At 47.9% G+C, this 17,379-nt stretch overlaps 1 protein-coding gene across 2 annotated transcripts; it reads left to right on the forward strand.

The window, feature by feature from the left end:
* Positions 1-2,338: 2,338 nt before the first annotated feature.
* On the forward strand, positions 2,339-12,637 carry PRRG3 (proline rich and Gla domain 3). Of its 2 annotated transcripts, none has more exons than XM_053917385.1 (4): positions 2,339-2,400; positions 5,455-5,492; positions 6,600-6,760; positions 7,123-12,637. In XM_053917385.1, exons 2-4 carry the CDS (start codon positions 5,486-5,488, stop codon positions 7,648-7,650), a joined length of 696 nt encoding a protein of 231 aa, XP_053773360.1. In that variant the 5' UTR covers positions 2,339-2,400; positions 5,455-5,485; the 3' UTR covers positions 7,651-12,637. The 2 variants fall into 2 exon arrangements, with proteins under 2 accessions (XP_053773360.1, XP_024406896.1); XM_024551128.3 differs by lacking the exon at positions 2,339-2,400 and adding an exon at positions 2,708-2,797.
* Positions 12,638-17,379: the final 4,742 nt, after the last annotated feature.

The raw sequence follows: 17,379 nt of genomic DNA on the forward strand, positions 1-17,379 counted from the left end.
TGGAGGAAGCCAAGACTCAGACTCCTCATGGGGAGAAAGCAGGGGCCTGTTGGGACATCTTGGTGTTAAGTTGAAGACTGAGCTTCACTCCAGCTCCACACCTCAGCTTACCCTCTCCTACCTCACAAGAATTTAGTGACCTTGCTGCAGATGAGTTTCTGTGTTGGATGCTAAAGATATATGAAGACACAAGGTCTCTGACTCCAAGGTAGAGGAGGCAAGTGTGCACCCTGTGAGCAAGCAAATGAACACAATACATATGAATGTGGCCAAAGCTGACCTGTATTAGGCTCATACTAAGCACCAGGAACACTTAATGTGGTTATCCCTTTTGCCCTCCTCACCACCTTTTGAGGCAGGTACTATTATTATCATTTTCACTTAACAGATGAAGAAACTGAGATATAGTCAAGTTAAATCACTTGCTAAGGATCATAGAGTGGATCAGTGGTACCACCAAGTGTTGAAGCAGGCAGCATGTTGCACAGGTGTTATGAATCCTTCCCACTCTTGGCATCTACAGAAGCCACCCCCCCCCAATTTATAGTTTCTGCAAACTGAGTACTGAGGATGTAACAGTCAACACAGTTGGGGGTGGAGAATCCCATAAGACCTCAGAGTATAGACGTCATCTGAGCTATGTGGGAAGAATGAATACAGCACACAAAGGCTGATAGTGGGAAGAAAGGCATTCTGGACTGAGAGGAAACTATTAGACTAGTGGTACTGAAGCCAGAAGCTTAGGTAGGGGGCTGGGTGGAGGGCAGAAACCATTGACCCTTGCTTCATACACTGAAAGCTAGGTGAAGTCTCCTGTGAATATAGTTGTTGCTAATGTCAGGATGGGGACATGGTGGTGGACTAGGAGACCCAGGAAGTAAATTCCTGAAGATTCCCAGTTTCCCCTATCAGCCATGACCCAGTCTACCTCCCCCTGCTGAGAGTGCCAAGGACATATACGATATTTGGACCCCAAAGGAGCCCCATTCTCACTCTTAGGTGATACTGTTGTGTTATGGGTTTTTTTTGGGGGGGGAAGCCCACCTCACAGGCTAGGGGTCTGTAGTCTTTCTGCCTTCAATGGGGAGAGGGTGATGAGGGTCTTTCCTGGGCAGGGAGGGAGCTCCTGTGGCTATGAAAGAGCAAGCAATCCAGGAGAGGACTCTGAGAACTGGAAGCAGAGATGGAGGGGAAGGCGCCATTGAGAATGGGGGGAGAGGAGGAAGTGGAGGAGCTCACCCAGCCAAGGCTGTTTTCTGCTAATCCTGAGAGCTGGGCTGGAACAGGCCTTGAGGTGATGGAAATCTTCCCCTACCCCTATTTTCCATGTCACCCTGCTGCAGGATGGGTTGGAGTTTCTCTGCCTGAAATCTGCCCCAAAGCACTAAACTGGGAGGGAGGGTACACCACCTCCAGGGCCTGGCTGGGCTCCAGAGTTACAGAGAACAAAAAGAGCCCTGAAAACTCAGGAGGGCACACCTGGTCCCTCCTAGGAGGCTTTGGCAGAGGAGATCCTGAACCCTCTTAGAAAAGTTCACCTCATTGCCTGGTTTTCCCTAGACTTGTGTCATCACTCTGCTACTAGTGTCTTGCCCTGTCATGCTGAACCTCCCACAGGGCTGCCTCCTGAGTGCCCCCACTCTCCCACCCACCCAGCGCTCCCCATGCAGGCCCAGGAGATTCCTTCTTCTCCCCTTTCTGCACCTGAAGAGTTTTCCAAACCAATTTCCTCTATTTCGCTGCAGTCCCGCTGCAGTATTCTTCCCATTTCCCAGATTTGACAGGAAAGAAGCCTGCCATCACTGGGCAGGGTGGGGAGGGTATAAGTGAAGAAGCCAAGGTCACCCAGTCATTGGTGGAAGGCGGCCTCAACCCGGCCTTTCTTCTGCAGGCGTTGGAGCCCTGGCAAGGCGGACCCAGGCGGCTGTCCCACGCCCCTCTTTTCTTCCCTGGCATTCGGGGGCGTGCCGGCCGGAATGACAGGTGAGCAACGGTAGGGGACAGTTGTGGGATGGGGTTGAGCTGCGCAGGGATGCCTGATGTGCGGGCCTTGGGCTCGGCCTCCTGAGCCCGCATTGTCGCCTGGGTTTCCTAGTGCCTGCGCCTGGAAGCTTGACTGGACCCCGCACCTTTGGCCAAGTGTCGCTGGTGTTCCCCCAGCCTGCGGGCCAGACCCCGCCCCCACCATCCCTGGCTGCACGGGTGGGGGCAGGGGCAGCGCTGGTAGAGTGGGGCGCGGGCGCGCAGTGCTTGGTGCGCGCAGCCGCCCCTCTGGCCCAGCTCACCCACCGGCCCTCCCTACCCCGCTCGGAGCGCTCTCATCTCCCCCACCCCTTCTCCTCTCCTCTGCCTGGCAGCCGGGTGCGCGGTGCGGCGCGACGATCACGGCCTGGCAATCAGGTCACGGTGGTCTTGGCGCTGGAGGGTGGCGCGCTAGGCGCGGGGCGCGAGGCCAGACCTGGCGCGGCGGGGTGTTGGGGGGCGGGCAACGGCGGAGCCCCTAAAGGAAAGCAGGGCAGGGGGGGTACCGAGGTAATTAACAGGCCTGGGCTCCCGGCTGCGAAGGGCAGGAGCTCCAGGCGCACTTCGACCCCCAGCCTGGGAGGCACCGGGGCGTCCAGGGCGGCGGGAGGGCAGCGGGGTGGAGAGGAAGAGAGGAGGAGGCTGGGCTGGGCCGGGGGACTTGGCAGACGGGGAGCAGGTGGGCGGGGACAGGGGCCCTGCTGGAAAAGGCGCAGCAGCGAGGTGGCGGGCTGCGTGCGCAAACAGGGCGGCCGCCTTCTGGGCCCGGAGAACGGTGAGGCCGTTTGGGTTGGGCGCCTCAGCCCCGAGGGCACGGTTTGGTGTCCAGGACCACTGAACTGGGCACAAGGCACTACTGGGGGAGGATCTGGAGGCCTGGCTGGGCCAAGGCGTTGGGAATCTGGAGCAGACCTGTGAGAACAGTGTTGTTGGGCCAGAAGCTGGAGTTCGTGGTCAGAGCGCTGGTGGCTTGCTATGGAGGGTGAAGACAGGCAGTTTGAGGGCTGGCATAAGTGGAAGGGGGCAAGGAGGGTCCAGAGTTTCAGCTGGGAGGGTCCAGAGGTTCAGTTGGAGCATAATTTGAGAGTTCTGAGTCATTGCGTGAGTTGATGAGTCACAAGATTTGGAGACCACAGGAGCTTTCCTACTAATCAGTTCTAAGTGTGGTAAATAAAAAGGGATTGGATTGGGAAAAGTGGTTTGGAGGCCATGTCTTGGGACTTCATGTCTGATGGCCACCAGTCCCCATGCGAGGGACTTTGGGAGCCATGCCCCAGAGCATTATGATTCGGAAGCCTGGGGTGGGGTTAAGGAAGGTCTCTGTGGTGGCCTTCCTTTCTTCCCAGGCCTTCAGGATTCAGCTGTGTTCCTGTGGGGAGTGGGTTAAAAATTCCTCTGGCCTACAATCAGCCTTACAGTATCCACCAGGGGCAGGAGGAACATATACATGAGTGACTGCTGCCGCATTCTCTGTGGTGGAGGCCTCACGCTGCCTCATTGTTGCCATAGTAACAGCCTATCGATGGTGTATTTATAGGGGAAGAAGCAGGCACTACATTTGGGGAAAGGAGGGGGAGGAGGCCTCATATCAGCAGCAGCAGCAGTGACAGTTCTTTGACTACAGAATTGTTAATGGAGTGGGGCTATGCCCTGTGAGCTGCTTGGGGTAGTTCCTGGCTTCTTTGAAGCTTAAAAATGAACTAATGACTTTTGCAGGTGTCAGGATAGCACACATTTTGGGATATGAGATGTGTGGGTGTGCACGTACCAAAGTCAGGTGTTTTGGGACAAAAGGTGGCTATATGTAAGCTGTTATGTAATTTTTCCACATAAATTTTTTTAAAAAAATGTTGCAGTTCTCTTTGATAAGCAATGAAACATATTTTTCTATCTTTGCTTATTAGCAAAACCTTTAATCACTCTCTTCAAACTCTGGCACAAAGGCTCCATTTTTCTTCAATCAAAAATCTTGCTGTTAGGCATGCCAGACCCACACCCTGGTCACATGATGAGAGTTGGCTCTAGGGGAACCTCAGAAATCCACAATGGAAGCAGAATTTAAAGATAATATTCCACCTTCACTCTCATAAACATTGAGGTCAACTTTTCTCACAATAGCAGGCCCATCCATTGACAGATTCACATGTTGATAGTTTTGGGTGGGATTGTTCTGGGATTTAAAAGAGAAAAGCTCCCTTGACATGGTGTTTCCATAGGTGGATGTTAGATTTACTGTTTTTCCTTTAGCTTTAGTTTTACTTGTGATTTATATCCTACCTGTTTGCCAAAAGAATTAGAAAATACATTTTAAATATACTTAGGACTCTGAAAACAAAAATTGAAAAGTGTATACCATGTCACAGGGGAGAAACATATGTGCTTAACAGATGGGCGTCCAAGGTGTTTGTGTTTCATGGTCAATGTTAATGCTGAACTTCCTGTCAGCCTCGGCAAAAAGGCAGCACAGTGGGTTACACCATTCACATGTCCTGCATCCAGTTAGTCATAAAATCAGAGCTTCTGCTTGGGGAGGGGAGCAGCGGGGTGATTGCTCCCAGATGTAGACAGTTTGGCCAGTGCTCCGGAATATGTGTGTGAGTGGGAGTATGTGTTGGAGGTAGCAGTGTGCTGTGGCTGGGGTTTACATACTGGCTGGATAATTTCTGAGCAGGAGCAAAGTTTTCAGACAATAGTTCACATCAGAGGCAACACTTGCATTGAGTTAGCATCTCAGTTTTGATCACATCAATCGATGTCTTGGTACTCTGCTGCAGTTTTCTTCAATGTAAAGGGAGGAGAGATGACTAGTTTCAGGAGATCCTTACCACCATGTCTGGTGAAAGTGAATATAGCCAGTCACTTTTGAGATGGTTGTTGTTGCCATACTAAGCTTTGCCAGTGCCTGCTTCTTAAATATGTGCTGTCTGTTTTCAAGGAATATGCTTGTCATTAGAGGTATCTGGGACTTGCCATTGTGAGGGAAATTAGGTCATCTCTCTATCGCTGTTGATTTGCTAGGCCTTGCCTAAGTCCCAGTATCTCTGAAGTCCTTTCCAACTCAAAAAGGCACAGATTCCTTAAAGGAAGCAAAGGAGGAACCTCAGCCTGTAGGAGGTTTTCTTTTTTAAAGAAAAATGGCAAGGTCTATGTCTTCTAGACTCTCAGAATAGTATTGGGGAAAAGAACTAGAAGGTTTGCTTTGGGCCCTGCAGGGCCTCATCAGGCAGCTCTGGAGGAGAGCTCAAGGTAGAATGGGAAGCAGTAGAGCTGTGAGTGGCTGTAGAGAGAGTGCTGTGCCTCATAAGGTAATGCTTTGACCTTTGACCACGCCAGTGGGGGTGTGGTCCACATTCTAGGGCCAAGAGGGTGCCCAAGAATCTTATAGGTTCTGGGGTGTGATTTCACTGTGCCTCTGTTTTTCTCCTTTGCCAGGCAAGTGAGAGGCTGGATCTGAGGGAGCACTATGGCAGGTGAGTTTTTCTGATCCTAGGCCAAGTGGTGAAGCGCCACGCCTAAGGGCTCATGGGAAAAGTGCATATCCACCTTTCAAGTCCTTCCTAGCTTTCTTTGTCCCAGGGTGTCCCTGTGGCCCCTGTTCCATTAGCTTTTTCTGGAGCACATGCTCACCTGGAGATGTGCATCCAACCAGGCCACTATGAAAGAAACTAATATGACAAGCCCTGAGGCCTGGAGAAGGGTACCTACCTGCTGGCAAAGCCCTACCTGTCTGGGCATGAGAGGGAGTGGTTGACATGAGAACTAGGAAGTCTTAACGTCTAGGGGAATATCAGGAGCAGATGTTACCTCTTATATTCTCCAAAGTCTCAGGTCAGGCTTATGGAGGTGCATAGCTCATATTTTGCCAGTCAGCTCAACTGTAGCTGGGTTTCTCCCTTTGGAATAAGCAGATATGGTTACCACTCAATGACATTTTTCCAGGAGGCATCTGTGCACAGTTAATAAAGGCTTAGATTCTCCCTATGAAGCGTGTTACCTTCTTCCCAGGTTCTTGTACATTCAGTCCTCTGAATTACCCCTGCCTGGGTTTTTGCTAGACTGTCTTGGGCAAGGCTATTAATGCCAGGTAATCTGATGGCACAGGTGGTCATTCAGATGGAGGGAAGCCACCCTGATAGAGTCTTATGATGTTATTTTGTATTGGTCACCAGCATCAGCCTCAAAGAATAAACTCTCGTGAAAAAGGCTCTGATTTTCTCATTTTGACATGGGGCAGGATATACTAGGTGTTTTTTCACTGATGACTACAATACTTAAAATCCTTTATGTCCATCATTTCTACAAAACATGCACTCTGCATTTTCCTCCATAGCACCAGAGACCTGAGTCTTGTTGGGTCCATGGTGTTCCAGGCAGATACATCATGGCATCACAGAAAGTCAGTCATTCCACCCCTCTTACTAAAAGCCATCCATGTCTGGGGTGCTGGCTAGCCAGCTGGCTTTGCCTTGCTTCCCTCCATGACTGTGCGACTGTGCTTCTGTTCCTGGGCTGAGTCTGGTTTGAAGGAGCCACTAGGCACCTCCTCATTCCAGGCCTCAGTACAACTTTCTCCTCAGTGTTTCTGGAGGCCAAGAACGCCCATTCGGTCCTGAAACGGTTCCCTCGTGCCAATGAGTTCCTGGAGGAGCTGCGCCAGGGTACCATCGAGCGGGAGTGCATGGAGGAGATCTGCAGCTACGAGGAAGTCAAGGAGGTGTTTGAGGACAAAGAGAAAACGGCATGTACTGCCCTGTGTCTGGGTTCTGGGAGCAGAAATAGCCTCAGGAATAACAAGAGCAGGCCCAGGTGCCTCAAATGAATCAGAAGCAATGAAGGAAAGCCAGCCCAGTCCAAAGCAAGGCTGTCAGGACCATAGAAGAACAGACAACATGTCTTTAGAATCCCATCTTCCTGACTCTGAGGGCCTGCTCACTTGGGCATGTTGTTCTTTATCCTTGGTGCATTCCATAGCCTCTCTGATAGCTCTTAGAGCCAAGTCAGATGGGGTGAGATGGGAAGCAGCTTTGCGGAAGGTTTCTGAGGTCCATCTGGGGCATGAGCACTTGTGTGTAAGTGTAAATGGCCCTTTTTCTTTTGCAGATGGAGTTCTGGAAGGGGTACCCGAATGCAGTCTACTCAGTCCGAGACCCTGCACAGAGCTCAGATGCTATGTATGTGGTGGTGCCTCTTCTGGGGGTGGCGTTGCTGGTTGTCATTGCCTTGTTCATCATCTGGAGGTGCCAGCTGCAGAAAGCCACCCGTCATCACCCCTCATATGCTCAAAACCGGTACCTAGCCAGTCGCGCCGGGCACAGCCTGCCCCGGGTCATGGTGTACAGGGGCACTGTGCATAACCAAGGGGAGTCCTCTGGGCACCGGGAGGCAGGGAGCAACCCTCAGATGGTGCTGGGGCATAGTCGGGGGGCCAGAACCACAGTCCGCCTTGAGAGCACCCTCTACCTTCCTGAGCTCTCTATCTCCAGACTATCCAGTGCCACTCCTCCTCCATCCTATGAGGAGGTGACTGCACCCCAGGAGAGCAGCAGTGAGGAAGCAAGTATCTCTTACAGCGACCCACCCCCAAAGTATGAGGAGATAGTGGCTGCCAACCCTGACTCAGACAAGTAGTGGGACTTGTGTCCTTTCTGGTATGAAAGCCTCTTTCAGGGTTCTCCTATTTTCTTTTTAACTTTTTAAAGACTGTGCCACCACAAAACAGCCTTAGCCTCCTTGTTGCCAAATAATTTCCTAACTGTGGATTTGTAAGAAGTCAGTTGTCAGAGACAGGTGTAGGGGGGTAGGGAACATGCATACCCCTGGAAGGAGCCACAGGCCAGAGAGCCCAGCTCTTCCAGAAGCCCCCATACCCCACCATTCTGTCCTCCTGTCAGTGACTGGCTTCTCTTATGCCAAAGGAATCACCCCATGGAGTTGACGATGGCCAGAATGTGCATAGCTCAGGGCCCGCGGGCCAAGCAGCTGACTGGAGACCTGTCTGTGTCTGGGAGCCTAGGCCACAGAAATGAGGGAGAGAGGACAGCCTTTTAGCACCCTTTCCCCTCAACAGTCCTGTGCTTACTGTCCTGGCTTACATTTTGAGGACAGGAATAGTACTGAACAAAAACCAAAAAGAATTATAACAAACAAATACATAATGAACATAATAAAATATGACACTATAACCTAGGCTATTTATAGGGGGCCAAGGGAAATCAACCTCACAGATCTGTGATACTTCTCTCCCCCAATGCCCATCCCCACTCTCCTGACCAGGTTAAAGGAATGTCTAGAACAACCTGGAGGAGGACAAGGTGTGTGAAGGATGAGAGGCAGGGACATGCTTGGCAGAACTGCCTCCAGATTGAATATTGCCATCCTGGAGTGGTAGCTCTGGCTCTGGTGCACTTGGCCTCTCCCAGGCCTTGACTCTCCAGACATGTGTACTGGTTGTGCCAAAACTGCTGCCCACTGGCATGAGCCCAATCATAACCCTGGGAAACCCTATATGGCTGACTGTGCCTGTGGAGCCCATGGTCTCTGAATGGTTGGTGTATAGGCTGGGGCAGAGAGCTGAAGTTTTTTCCTCATGAGATTGATTGGCCCATAGCATGATTAAACTCATGAACTTGGCCTCCTCAGCATTGTGCTCTCCGGTTTTGAACTTTTGGGATACTTCCCTTTTCATGAGTACATGTGTTGAGTTGAGCTTGAACTTTAGATGGCTCATTTCTCCTTAACAATGGTGCCCATCTGGGGAGAAGATCCTAAAGTGTCCCTTTCCAGAAATTTCTTTGCAAGGGAGATGGGGAAGCCCATGATCTGGGGTAGAAGGCCCATCCAGGACTAGCCCTGTCATTGACAGGTGCTGGTCCATTTTTAGTAACCCCTTCCTGTGTCCCAGGAGCTGTTCCTTTCCATTTCAGTGAGGTTTTGGACAATAGTGGGGCAGAGGTGACCTGTCTAACTGTCAGTGACCACACAAAAGACTGTTGACACCATCTCCCCTACCCTTCCATTTCTATCCTCCTGGCCTTCGTGCCAAACCATTTTCCTCTGTGGTGCTTTTAAAACCATAGCAAATTTTTGTGGAGCCCAAGAGAGTGCACAGCCAGGGTCTCTTGGCAATGACAGCAGTTTAAAACCTACTGAGAAGACGAGCTTCTTTCTGTTTAAACAGCTCTCCAAGGCAATCATCAGACCTTCTTGTTTGAATGCAGCCCTCCTTGTAGCCACAGATAACATCTAGAGGTCCCTTCAGTCCTGGACACTTGCCCTGAGACTTGCTTCAAGTCAGGATGCTTGTGTTTTATCCCAGTGAGGCCACCAGCTTGGACAACTTGACCCTATGGCTGGAGTTTTCCACCCTTCCCCCTACCTCACAGGCCTATTTGGAGGCTGACTAAGCTAATGCCTGTACAGAAGGTTTGCCCTTAGGAAGACTCTTCTAGAAATGTGTAGGTTATCGGGGACCAGTGTTAGTGGAGGCTTTCATATATGTTTAGTCTCAGTCTGGGGAGTCAGTCTCCTGCCAGTTGATACTTTCTGTCCCCTTCCTCCTTCCCTGAGAGCTTCCTTGATGCCAGAGGTGCTGACCAGGTGGCATTCCAGCCTTCCTTCCTTCTCCTTTTCCTCCCTCTTGGTCTATAGCACTATACTCCTACCCTTCCTCATGAAGGCATTTTTTGGCCTAGAAAGCCCCTGCTTTTTCCATGATGGAGGCTGCAGTCAATCTTATTTGGCCATGTTGGAGGATGTGGGGCAGCCTGAAACTTCTGAGCTAGCCCCTGCTCTTCCACCATTTCCTCAGGCAGGTGCCTGTGTGTGACCTGGAAAAAGACACTTCCCTCTAGGTGTCTCCTCTCCACTGAGCAGAATGCCAGGCATGGGCCCCATCGACCGGAGCCAAGGAATGCCTGCTGCCTTTGGCATCTGTTGAGCCCTTCACTGCAGAGCTGCCAGGTAGTTTGCAGCTGGGTGGAGGCAGAATAGATCTGGAAGCAGGAACCTGGCCCAGTGCAGGGTGGCACATGTCCTTCAGGCACTGAGCACAAGCCTGCAGGGAGAGCCCACTGAGAGGCAGTTCCATAAAGCCCTGTGCTCTCTGGTTCAGGTGCTTTGCAGCATTCTTTTGGGTGGGGTTGCCACCGTGGTCTCTGGGATTTTTTTTTCCAGTATATTGTAGAAAAAGATTGTATAGTCCACAATGGTCATTATTCCTCGTGGTGCACCTTTGGCTAATGTGAATGCTCTGTACATATCTTTCAAACTCTGTCTTTGTATGGATGTTGACTTGATACAATGCTAAAGCTACAGTAGCCACATTTTTGTTGTTTTTGGACTTGTGTGTGTGTATGTATACACTTGTGCACATTGCCTTTTCTAACATGCTTATCTGAAACAATAGCCGGTGTGTGGCTATACTTGTACCAGGAAGGAGGATTCCCATCTGAAGGGAAAACTATCCCCTCCTGGGGCTGGGTAGCCTGATGACAGAGCCCTGAGTGAGGAAAGGTGAGATTTGCTGTCAGAGCCCCCTAAATTTGCTACCTTTTGCACACACCCCCCAAAGGCTTTGGAAGAAGACAAAGCAGCTCCATCCTGGGGGCCTCCACCTGCTGGGACCCTAACTCACATACCCTTTGTATTCAGTGCCCTTGGCCTTGATCCTGTTCTGTGGGTATCAGCAGCTGAAGGAATTCTGAGTGCTCCTACAACTTTTTGTTTTTTTGTTTTTGGTGGAAAGATATGTGACTATTGACTTTGGGAATGGTGGGACTAGTGATGTAGATACTTTTCATTAAAAAAGAAAATTCCTTGAAATATGACTGTCACTCATTCTCAACCAAAAACTTTCTAAGAAGTTTTACAACAAGAATCCCAATATTGCCCCTCCCCTGCTGCTCCCTATCATCCAGGGTTTTCAAAATGAAAGCACAAGAGAAAGAGTGGAGTGCACAGGTGCCCAGTGTGGGTGCACAGTATCAGTGCTATGCCCTGGCTGATGGAAATGCAACATGGAGCAACTGGAGGCCAGGGGCCTCCACTTCTACTTGCCAATCCCACTGCCATTAGTGTGAATTCCTTAGGGTGCTTTGAAAAACAGGAATCTGGCTGATTTTTTTGATGTCGTCTTTTTTGTAGCCTGACTATGAGGAATTCAGGACAAGAAAGTGTCTGTTAAGGATTTGGAGCCAGATGGTTTCTCTCTGGCTGGCTGGAGTTTGATCTTTTGACAACCAAATAGCATCCCACGAGAAGAAGAAATAAACAACACTGCCTCTAGATTGTTCTTTTATCCCAGAGAGATAATTGAGAGAGACTCTTACTCATCTGTGCTCTGTTTTTCTAGGAGTATGTACTTGCACTATGTGTCATGTGTGTGACCTCACATTCAAGGCCAAGATATAGAGCTGGGCTGCAGAGCTGCTAGTGTAGGGTGCCTTTCAGCTAGACAAGTAATGAAGCTCCATTTCAGGATTGCGCTGATTCAGAAACAAGCACATCCTCCCCACTGAACTCTCCTCATACTAATTAGTATAATTAGCTAATTTAAAAGTACTGTAATCAGACTGCCTGCAACTATGGTAAAAGCCCATTAACTTGTAGCCCACTAATTCAGAACTTAAAGAAAATCACAACTTAAGGTAATTCATGGTATCTGTGATTCTTGCTCCATAGAAGTATTTGAAATACTCTTTCCTTTAGTCAATTTTCAGGGTCATATGTGTAAGAGGGATCTAGTATAAAATGAACACCTTTTTCATATAAAAGGCTCAAGATATTAAGGATCCCTGCACTGTGCCTTCAGCTTTGGTGTTCAGCAATTCTTAAATGTAAGGCTTTTTCTGTACTGGATGTTCTCTTCTCTCTCCATCGTGGGGATGTTGGGTATTACAGGTTTTCATTCTATTCCTTTATATACCCTGGAATAATATAGTTTGTGAACTGGACTGCAATTTAAAGTCATAAACTGTGTATCTTGCTAAATATTCTGTAAAGCAGATGTTTTGCTATCAGACTGGCCACTCCTATTATTTGCCCCCAAATATTCAAATGTAGGAAGCTTTTCCTTTCACAGGCTGTGGGGTGGTGAGACTCTCTTTTGCAAGAATTTCTCTGACAAATATATCCAAACAGCATACCCCCTTGGGCTCAATGCAGTTGTTCCACTGTACTGAAATATCTGCCCATTGAGCAATGCCTGCCCTTCTCCTGCCCCCAGCCCCAGCATTAACAAGGTATTCAAGATTGGGACAAATCCCACAGCTGCTTTTGCCTTCAAATCCATCTCCCCTTATGGGTGCCACTTTCCCAGGCCTGAACACACCTACTATTTCACTCTGTGATTGTGAATTTGTGATAGTGGACAACTGAGCTTATTAGACATGATTACTGTGGAATGGATTGATTTTGGTATCACTTTAAACTGTGTTCATATTCATGTGTTGACCTGTGTCAGCTGGGAAATCTGTGCATTCAGTAATAGGTCAGGATTTCACTAGAGCCTGGGGGCAACAAACGAGTCTGATCTCCCACACATTGTAATTATTGAGTTTAGCTGTTAAATTTTGTCTCTTCCTACACAAGAGGATAATAATAATAATAATAAAGAGCAAATGCCATTCACTTGTGTCCTGTCCTTATCTATTTTGGATTCCCAGACTTCCATGGGGCATGGATGATTGTGGGCTGAACTGTTTTTTCCAGAAATCAGACTATAGATAAGGAAACATCCCAAACCAGTTTGGAAGTGGGAAGCAAAGATGCCCTGAGTCCTAATATTTGCCCCCATGTGTGTAAGATGACCTCCTGACCCACCCCTTGGGATGAATTTAGTAAGACCTGGCACAAATCGCATCAGCAACTTCCCTGTCACCTGATCCCTGGTTACTAACAGAGGTGTCCCTTGCTAGAAGGATGCCTACTTCATTTCAGAGCTGGGGAAGGAACTGGAGGAAAGGTTTTTTCTTGTGCCCTTTGTAGGTGGCGCATGATACTCAGACTTCACCCTGGCTCAGCTTCCTGAATTTTGAGGATGGGAAGAGTCAGAGACTATTCAGAGGGCAATGATGTCCTAACCTCTTCCTTGGCAGAAGTGTAATGTTAGCCCCAAACACTCTCAGCTGTTGGTGTGGAGTGAGATATGGCCATGGGACATCTTTGGCTCAAGTTATGCCAATCCCCAGTAATGAAAGTAATCTACTCTTTAATAGGAAAAGCCCTGGCAGTGATGAAACAATAGCCATAAAGTTCAGGGCCTACTTCAAGGGTTTAATGTACAGGCTAAATGCCAGGAGTGACAGCCAGAGGCATTTAGTTCTATTCTTATTACAGTCTGGCTTATTGAGTGATGCCAATATTCTGAAGATGCTGGGAAGTGAAGTGAAGACTCTAAGCAGACTTCAGCACACACATGGGCTTGGAACTTTAGGCTATTTGCCAGAAACAAGTATTCTAGCCAGTGACTTAGGGTCCCAGCCTAGCCTACGCAAGGAAGGTAACTCATGAGCGAGGTCTCAGGCTTCAAGCCCCCTTGGGGTACTATCCAAGGAACTCAGCCTCCATTTCTTATCTGCTGGCTATATAATAAGACCATAGATTCTAGGGCAAAGGCAGTTAGATTGCTTGTAAAGGGTGAGGGAAAGTCAGGGGCAGGGAGGTACTTAAAGAAATGGTGGTGAGGAGAGATAGTCCTACTCCAGTCTCTCTCAGTCCCTGCTGGAGAAGACAAAGGGAATTGGATGAGGGCCAGAGACTGTGCTTCAGGGCTGTGGCTTGGAAAGTTGGGATCCCTGTTCTCATCCTTTCCCCTCTGCCACATTCTTATAGCAGTTGTCCTGAGACTTCATAGAGTGAAGAGACAGAAGGACAGTGGGGAGAATCCATGAGTTGTGCTTGGAACGGGGACTGCCAAAGAAAGCCTCCCTGAGGAAGCTATGCCCAATTTAAAGACTGAAGAATGAGTAGAATGAATTAGGCAAAGAGCATAGAAGACAAACCAGGCAAAGGAGAAGCTTGGGAAGAGGCCTGGAGTCCAGTAAAGCCATCATGTTTTTAAGGAAACAGAAGAAGCCAGGGTAGCATAAGTAGAAAGACTTGTGCAAGAGGAAATCAGAAAGGTAGAGGAAAACTCATGCAGAGCTGTAGTCTTCATTTTTAGTGATAATGAGAAGCCACTGAAGAGTGCTTTAAAGAGCATGATGGCATGACCAGGCCTGTTATGTTTAAAACAGTCTCTCTAACTACTATATAAAGAATGGACTACAGGGGGTCATGATGGGATCAGAGAGACAAGGTAGAAGGCTGTTGTAGTCATTCAAGAAAGAGATAGTGATAGGATTGGCTATGTTGGTGACAGAAGACACACTGAAGTAGACTGTTAAGATTTTTTGCTCACATATTTAATTATCTATTTAAGAGGTTGTATTAGGGTTCTTCAGAGATGCAGAATCAATATATAAATAAATAAGGATATATATATATGTATACATTATATATACATATATAGGATAGTTATATAGATATATCTATTTGAAGTTGACCCTTGAACAACACAGGTTTGAACTGTATGGGTCCACATATACACAGAATGTTTTCAGTACATATGCAGTCAGTTCTCCATATTCTCAGGTTTTGTATCCACAGATTCAACCAACTTCAGACCAAAAACAGTATTTTTGATTTGTTGCTGGGTATCTGAGCATATGGAGGGCTGACTGTATGCATTGTTCTATGCCATTTTATATAAGGGACTTGAGCATCCAAGGATTTTGATATCTGCACAGTGCAGGGGACAGTCCTGAAACCAATCTCCAGTGGATACTGAGGAACTATAGTTAAATGTTTTGTAGTCAAATGTCATATGTGCATTTTCAACTATGCAGAGGTAAGCACTCCAAACCCTGTATTGTTCATGATTCAACTGTATATCTGTCTGCCTACCTACCTATCTATCTATCTATAAAGATCATTTACTTTAAGGAACTGGTTCATGCAATTGCAATTACAGAGGCTGAAAAGTCCCACAATCTGCCCTCTGCAAGCTGGAGACTCAGGAAAGTCAATGGTGGAGTTCCAGTCAGAGTCCAAAGGCCTGAGAATTATAGAACCAATGGTGTAAGTTCAAGTTCAAAGAGAGAAGACTAATGTTCCAGCTTAAGTAGTCAGGAAGATATATATGATAGGGGGGCCCCAAAAAACTCAGAATTATCTTCTGGAGGGCAGGACCTTCGTAATACAGGCTTCCCCTGCTAGGTGAGTGTTTTAGGAACTCATCAGTATCAGTGTACCAGCTGGTGTCATCGTGAAAGGCTGCACTGGGCTTCAGTGATTTATTTTGAAGACTCTTTCAATGTGTTTGACCATTTCATCATGAGTGATTTACAAGCGCACTTGCGCATAGTGCACTGAGTGTTCAGCAGTTTTATACCAGAAAATGATGAGCCCCATGCCCCCTCCTTCCCTATTCACCCAATCTCACCCCAAGCAACTTTTTGTTTGTTTGTTTACCTGGATGAAAAAGTTCCTCAAAAGGGGAACTTCCACATTTTTCTGATGTGGAAGAAGTGAAACAAAAAACTGGCAGAAACACTAAAAAGCATCAAAATCAGTGAGTCCAAAGACTGTTTTGGGCAGTGGAAAAAATGGCTTGATAGGTGTATTGCATCAAGTGGAGAGTACTCTGAAGGTGACTGAAGTTTAAACATGTAAGACTAAATACACAATGTTTTATAAATAAAGTCTGGTTATACCCTTTGCAACAGCCTGGATGGAACTGGAGAGCATTATGCTAAGTGAAATAAGCTGGGCGGTGAGGGACAAATACCATATGATCTCACCTTTAACTGGAACATAATCAACAAAAGAAAAAAAACAAACAAAATATAACCAGAGACATTGAAATTAAGGACAATGTAACAATAGCCAGAGGGGAGTGGGGAGGGGATAGTGGGGAGAGGGGTCTATAGGAGCTACTATAAAGGACACAAGGACAAAATCAAGGGGGAGGGTAGAGGTGGGAGAGGGAGGTGGTACTGGCTGTGGTGGGGTGGAGGGATGGGGAGAAAATGCAGACAATTGTAACTGAATAACAATAAAAAATAATAAAAATAAATAAAACAGTTACCAACAATTGGTCAAAAAAAATAAAGTCTGGGTTGCAGGGGAGAGGGGGGGAGGGGGAGGGGAGGGGGAGAGGGAGAGAGAAGAGAAGAGAAGAGAAGAGAATGCAAACTTCTTTAGCTGCCTTTTTATTCTATTCAGAACCTTAATGGAGGGTATAATGTCTACCCACATTAAGAAAGGCCATCTATTTTACTCAGTCTACTCATTCAAATGTTGATCTCATCTAGAAGTACCCTCACGGGCACATCCAGAAATGATGTTTGGCTAAATATTTAGGCACCTTTTGGCCCAGTCAAGTTGACACATAGGATTAATTATTACAGATGGGACACAATCATCCATAGTGACTAATCGCATTCCAAGGGAGTGGGGAGGAGTCGTAGATGACTCTCAGACTTGGGGTATCAGACAGTCAGGTAGAAGGTGGGACCATTCACCAGGAAGGGTCTAAATGGAGGAGGAACAGTTTGGGGGGGCATGCTGAGTGTGTGGTGTGGAGTGTGTCAGAGGGGAACCGAGGGGGAGGACTAGGCTGAACCAATCTGAGGACTGGGCCAGCAGATATCAGAGTCTCTTAAGTTACCATAAAGATAATAACTGAAGTCTTGGGTGTGGACCCAATGGGCCAGGAGAGAGATGAGATAGGCAGGGGGAAAACTATGGAAGTGTGGGGTTCTGGAAACCAAGGGAGGGAAGTGTTTCTAGAAGGAGAGAGAGGACGATGACGTGAAACGCTTCCAAGAAGTCAACTAAGATGAAGAGTGCAGTGGATTCATTGGATTGAGATGTCAGGAGGTCATTGGTGGCCTGGGGAGTTTCAGCTGAGTGGTAGATCCCTTGTACATGGATCAAAGTTGACAAAATAGACAAACGATTAAGCCCCTCTGGGTTTCCAAATTTGCTTCCAGCCTTTCTGGGGGATTCTTGGACCAGCAGAGAAGAAGGAGCAGTAGGGACATCAGCTGGCTATACTATGAGGCAGGAGGCAAGCTGCCCCCTTTTTGCTGTTTGTTGCTGCTCTTAGCTCCACGTGCAGGGCCATTCCGAATTACCTGTTGGATTATCAGCCAGGAGCAATTATCCTAAGCTCACTGCAGCTCCACCTGACTTAGTTAGACAGCCCATCCAAATAGAGGGAAAATTTAGGGGCTGATCTGAAGGAACCCAGAGAAACATAGCATCTCAGCAGCCCTGCAGGTTTGTCAGCCAAGTCTCTGGCTCTGTATCAGTATT

This window comes from Desmodus rotundus, chromosome X (genome assembly GCF_022682495.2).
Source record: "Desmodus rotundus isolate HL8 chromosome X, HLdesRot8A.1, whole genome shotgun sequence".
NCBI classification, from domain to species: domain Eukaryota; kingdom Metazoa; phylum Chordata; class Mammalia; order Chiroptera; family Phyllostomidae; genus Desmodus; species Desmodus rotundus.